At 38.0% G+C, this 6,301-nt stretch overlaps 1 protein-coding gene across 1 annotated transcript; it reads right to left on the bottom strand.

Annotated features, from left to right (window-relative positions):
* Nucleotides 1-2,870: 2,870 nt before the first annotated feature.
* LOC103453901 (uncharacterized) lies at nt 2,871-5,196 on the bottom strand. The gene is made up of 3 exons (XM_008393493.3): nt 4,670-5,196; nt 4,426-4,555; nt 2,871-3,508 (listed from the first exon to the last, which is right to left on the bottom strand). Exons 1-3 carry the CDS (start codon nt 5,096-5,098, stop codon nt 3,273-3,275), a joined length of 795 nt encoding a protein of 264 aa, XP_008391715.1. The 5' UTR covers nt 5,099-5,196; the 3' UTR covers nt 2,871-3,272.
* Between the last annotated feature and the right edge of the window lie 1,105 nt (nt 5,197-6,301).

Raw genomic sequence — 6,301 nt, 5'->3', positions numbered from 1 at the left:
TACCATTCTTAATATCATAGAATTCTGGCTCGGATTCACAAGAAATACAAAGCAGAACCAGTTTCTTCCTCTCTCTAATGGCATCCTTCACCGCCAAACCACATTTTCCCCCCACCGAAAGTGAAATATACCCACAAACAATTGCAAAACAGAAGATGAAAACTCACAGTTGCATTCCATCAACTTGTCTTCCACGGCCATTACAAGATCAAAATATATGCGGTCAGCTGAGAAGGGATATATAATGGCGGAAACCTGTTTTCTTAATAAGGGGCAACCAGAATCTCCAACCACAGCAATTATGTAGAGTCTTTGTCTTTACACTTCTTTTGTTCAGAAACCCTTGCTCCCGTGATCTTACAAACAGGCTCATCCTTCGACTGCAGAAGCTTGATATCTGGATGAACTTTGAGATCTCCCATTACTATCTTTTGGTTAACATCCAACTCACTCAGATCCACATCAATATATGGAGGAATCACATCAGCAGGACAAAGGAACTTTACGGTCCTCTTGATTGTGTTTAGACAACCATCTGCCAAATTGTAAAAATGTCACAGTTTAACTTAAGAATGCAAACTGATCAAAAAGCTTGTACAGTAAAGATGACACATTTCACTCATAACTCAATCAGAATAAATGAGTAAGGGAAAGAGCAACAGAGAGAGGGAGGGAGGGAGGGGTAGGCATACAGTGCACTCATAACTCAATCAGAATAAATAAAACACAATTATCCTAAAAAACAAAATGCTTGTACAGTAAAGATGAGACATTTCACTCACCTATGAAAACAGACTTGAATTTTGCTATGCAAACTCTCTGGGATTACAAGAGATGTAGACCAAGTGATCTTAAGTGAACTTGCAAACTCCCAAGTTTTAACCTTGATACCCCAGAAACTCGTGCCCGTTCACAAAATAAAACATCTTCTAGTACTGGGTTTTCAATATCAACACCTGTGATTTCAATATTGCTAAAGGTTAGTTTCAAATATACAACAAACCAGCGAAACGAAAGAGAAATTCGAACTCTTCAAATCCCTAAAAATGCAATGGACATACTGTTTAGCTATAGCAGATTAAAAACTCAAAATCATAGCGACAGCGACCGGTAAGGTGCAATATACTTTATCAGATCCAACCCCAAAGGGCATCACGCTGACCTAGAATATTGAAACCTTTCACTTTCAAGGCCGAAAAATCGACATTTTTGAAACCCTAACCGGCTAAGAGCTTGACACTTCGCTCAAGCAATACAGCAACCCAAATAAACCCTAAACAGGCATAACGAAACCCTAACCCTCTATCTTCCTTACAAGTAAAGAAACAACAAAAGTGGAGATTAAAACGTAATAATTTTCACAGCGAATAAATGCAGAGCAAGTCAAAGCTCAAGTTTTTCTCTATTAAAATGGAAATAAGTAAACAACCCACATGATCAAACATCAAAACTTCATTGATTTTCCTAAAATTTTCTCGGAAACCAAACAGTCGGCAATACGCCGGGAAATTTGGAAAACTAACCAAATTTTGGACCTTAAATAGAATTCTAGCCACTTTTTTAAATTTATAATAATTATAACTAAAAGTTGATATGAAAGTACTAATACACTCTTCAAATAAAATTTCTCAAAAAAAAAATGTCATCCATGGAAATTAAACAAAGCAAGATTCAATTAAGATCAAAAGATTCGAGCAGTAGAATTGAATAAGTTCAAAGCCACCCGTGCTCCTTGAAGTTCCTTAAAAAACCCAATACCCCAATTCAATCATAGAAGAAAACAAAATCCAAAGTTCAACCTTTGGAGAAAATAAGAGAAAAAGAGAAGGGACCTTTGCATTTTGGGCTTTTCACCAACGATTTGGTTTTGGAGCTGAGCTTAGAAGTGGAGGTCCCAATTGAGGGGCTGAGATGTTGAGGAAGGGTAGCAGACACTAAAGTAGGTGAAGGCCTCATTGTAAGCTTGGTGGTGCAAGTGCTCAAACTCAAGAATTACATCGTCATAGTTGAAAATCAGAAATTGGAGAGCAGAGGAGGAAGCTGACCAAGACTGAGAATGAAAGTCGTCTTCATGTGGAGGAGGTCGAAAAAAATTTAGGGGTTCAGAACTAAACGAAGGTTGTGTGTGAGAGTATAAAAGAGGAAGAGGAGGAAGAAAGAGGGATTGTGCTACACACCATGGCTGGCTGTGCGTGGGTTGGGTTTATGTGGTTTTGGATTATCGTCTAGAAATGACAGAGATAGCGATAAAAGACAGCCGAGCCTTTTGTTTTTTGGTTTTTTTTTAGAAAACTCTATTTTAAGAGTGTATTAGTATTTTCATACCAACTTTTGGTTATAATTATTAAAAATTTAAAATGGTGGTTAGAATTCTATTTGGGACTCGAAATTTGGTTATTTTTCCAAATTTCCCCAATAGGCCCATAAACACTGAACACGAATTGAAGGCAGGAAGGGAATGAATGGGAGCAACGATAGAGAGATAGATACCCTTGAGGTCGGTGGCAGGTGTAAGGGTCGGAAGAGAGAGACAGAAAGCGAAGAGGAGGAGCAGAGTGGCAGAGGAGGGAGAATAGCCCATTGCTTCGCACACTCATTACTTTCTCTCTCTGATTTTCGAAATAAAAAGTAGAGGAGCTTTTCCAAATTCCAAAGAGACAATTTCTTAACGAGGGAGGAAAAGCTTCAAAGTTTGGGCCTTGAAGAAAAGGGCTTGGATCTTATTTGGCTCAAATTCATGGTTACCATTGGGCTATTATTATACTAAATTTGTCTACAAAAGCTCAATAACTCTTCTTGTTTGGTATCTTAAATCTGATTGAAATAGATGACGCAACGCATTATCTTATACGTAAAGGAAGAGACAACAATTGTAAAATTGTGACATGTTTTTCGTCATATTTTTATTGCAAACAATAATTATTTAGAACACTTACAAAATCCAAGTGCCTATATATTGACACGCATTCAGAAACTACCATTCTTATTATCATAGAATTCGGGCTCAGATTCACAAGAATCACGAAGCAGAACCAGTTCTTCCTCTCTCTAATGGCATGCTTCACCCGCAAACCACATTTTCCCCCACCAAAAGTTAAATATACCCACAAACAATTACGAAAAAGAGGATGAAAACTCACAGTTGCATTCCATCAACTTGTCTTCCACAGCCATTACAAGATCAAAAGATATGCGGTCAGCTGAGAAGGGATATATAATGGCGGAAGCCTGTTTTCTTAATAAGGGGCAACCAAAGTCTCCAAGCACAGAAATTATTTAGAGTCTTTGTCTTTAGACTTCTTTTGTTCAGAAACCCTTGCTCCCGCGATCTTACAAACAGGCTCATTCTTTGACTGCAGAAGCTTGAGATCTGGATGAACTTTGAGATCTCCCATTACTATCTTTTGGTTAACATCCAACTCACTCAGATCCACATCAATATATGGAGGAATCACATCAGCCGGACAAAGGAACTTTACGGTCCTCTTGATTGTGTTTAGACAACCATCTGCCAAATTGTAAAAATGTCACGGTTTAACTTAAGAATGAAAACTGATCAAGAGTAACCAAAACAGCAAACTAGATTCTGAGTACAACAAAAGCCATAAATTAAGACCCTTCCCTCTATAATTAAATCTCTAATTTACCTGACCCGCAAACTATTTTGAACTTAACCTTCATATCCATGATTCGAAAATGCTATAACACAGAAAGCAATCTACCAAAATCAATATGAAGAACAACCTTCAAAAACTTAGATGCAACTCAACTCTTGGAAATGGAATACGGTGAAAACTGTTTCCATGAAAGCGAAACTTTTTTAGTTTGACAAAATCCTTGTATAATCCCTAACACTTTCCGGAACTTTTCAACCTAATTTAGTTATGGATTTGACCAATAACATACTCCACAACAAAAGCTTTGTATGCTCAAACACCAATGTCAGGAATTACAACTTTGAGACAAAAACTTCCAATCCTTTCATAATCTTTTGCAAGAAACAATGACTTCCCACATAAATTCTCGAAGCATTTAAGATTTCACAAGGTTCCATGTCCACATAAGGCTCGTAATAAACCTGAACTAAATCTAAAATCTGATGATATCTGGATGCCATGTTGTGATCAAAACAAACCCCTGTATTCTTCTTTTCTATATACGTCTCTAATGCACATGAAAACCCAGTAACACGAAAATGGAATTATGAGAAAGGAACAGTGGGATATAATCCGAATGAGACCAAGTATCCTACTTTGCTAACTACAACAGTTTGTTATATGCACAACAGAATGGAGGCAATGTTGGATCAAAGCATGGCATACACAACGAGAAGATAGAAACAGAAATTGCAACCAGGAATTCGCAACAACGAAATGAAACAAATGAAATCCCATACGACAGATAGAAAAAGGTGATTTATTTTACTTTTCTTCAATCCAGGAGAGACATCGTCTCCTCGAAACACAAGGGGAATATCGACTTTCAACAAAGCATGGGAAGGAGCCCTTATGAAGGTCACATTCAGCGGTGCGTCCGTCGCAGAGTGCAGATGAATCTAACAAAAAAAACACTACATTTGATAAACCATGGCAGCAATTAAATTAAGTTTATTTAAATTGGATCAAATTTGTTGAAGTTGTTAGAGACTGCAGAGTGAAAGACTACATACCGAGCGAGGCAAAACACGGACCCTCTCAATGACGTCGTTTTCAGAATCGAAGTCGGAGCGAACCTCAAGGTCAAAGAGCCTGGAGAGGAAGAAAGAGCGACCGAGATGACCGACGAGCTTGCGGATCTGGTTGGTCCGTACAGAAACGAGGCGCTTGTTGCCGCCGTGCTGGCCGTCCTCCTGCTCGAAGATGATACTGGGGACGCGGCCGGCCTTGCGCTCTTTGGCGGAGATGCTTTTGCCGGAAGTGGTGCGTGGGACTGCGAAGATGGTCTCGGCGTACTTCGGGTCGGGTATCGGGAAGGAGGTGGTGGATTCGAGTTCGGGGTCCGGTTGGAGGAGGACGGCGGCGGACGATTGGGTGTATCGGCGGAGTTGGATTTGGAGGGCTTGGGTGAGCACGGAGGCGCGCTGCCTCTGGAGGAACATTTTGGAGTGTTGGGAGTGGCAAAATGAAATGTTGGGGTTTAGGAGGGTTTTCCCGTTGAGTCCACGGGCGAATTCTGTAGAGACCAAAAAATAAATATAAAATTATCGAAAAATGTTTGAAAATTTTGATTTTTAATTAAAATGACAAAAGAGTGTTTCATCAATACTCCCAAAATAAAAATATGCAGCAACTACAATAACCTTACACTAGGGTCGATTCTATAAATTTTAAAACACCACTGCGTTCAAGTTTATGCAAAATCTTTCGTTAAACTCCATATCTATTTTTATCTCTCTTTCCAAATCTTCATCTGTACGACTTAAAGTTGTATTTTATAATCGGAACTTCTATAACACTATGTTTTGATGAAGAAATTTAAGATTACTAAGGAATTTTAAAATGACGGGATTTTATTTTCTAAAATTTGTGAATTTTCTTGTTTGGTTGACCTAAAAAAACAATTGAATTGAATACGTAATTTGTTATTTTTAAACTCTCAATCATACAAATTAGGAATGACACTTATTTACATGGAAATTAAGGGGGTGTAGTCAAATTAGGATTTGATAGGACTTGCTAATATTTTAATAAACTTTAAAATCTAGGTGCAGTCAATTAGATTTTAAAAGAGGATTTTAAAAGATTTTGAAATCATAGTGTGGTCAAATTAGGATTTTAAAGAATATATCAAAATACATGGGTAATCAATTACGATTTTAAAAAGTCCACAAGAATCTTAAGTGTAGTGAAAATATCGAAGATTTGCTAGGATTTTAATAAACTAGGGATTTTGATAGATTTGAGAGTGGGTGATATAAATACTAAACACCTTAAACAATCCAATCTCCACCCCTAGGATTTCTTTTCTTCTCTCTGGAGAAGAAGACGAATCATCTCTCAAAAAAAGAAGAGGACGAACCATCTCTCAAGAAAAGAATACGGCATACAAAGTTCCTTTATTTCCTAAAAATATATCCACCAAATCCAAAATCTCACCACAAATTCAACCCCCCACAAAATCTCCATTCCCTATTCTGCTATGTGTATATTACTTCTCCTCCTTTTTTTGTCGCTATTCGTTTAGTTGTGTGTTTTAACTCTGTTTGGTAGCCTAGAAATGTCGGAAACCGTGGGAAAATGGAGGGTTTGGAGGGATTGGAGTATGGGATGTTGGGGTTTTGAGTAACTTGGGTGCTGAAGTG

Source organism: Malus domestica, chromosome 14, assembly GCF_042453785.1.
Source record: "Malus domestica chromosome 14, GDT2T_hap1".
NCBI lineage: Eukaryota > Viridiplantae > Streptophyta > Magnoliopsida > Rosales > Rosaceae > Malus > Malus domestica.
Note: the sequence above shows the minus strand (reverse complement) of the source record. Positions and strands in the feature narration are given on the sequence as shown.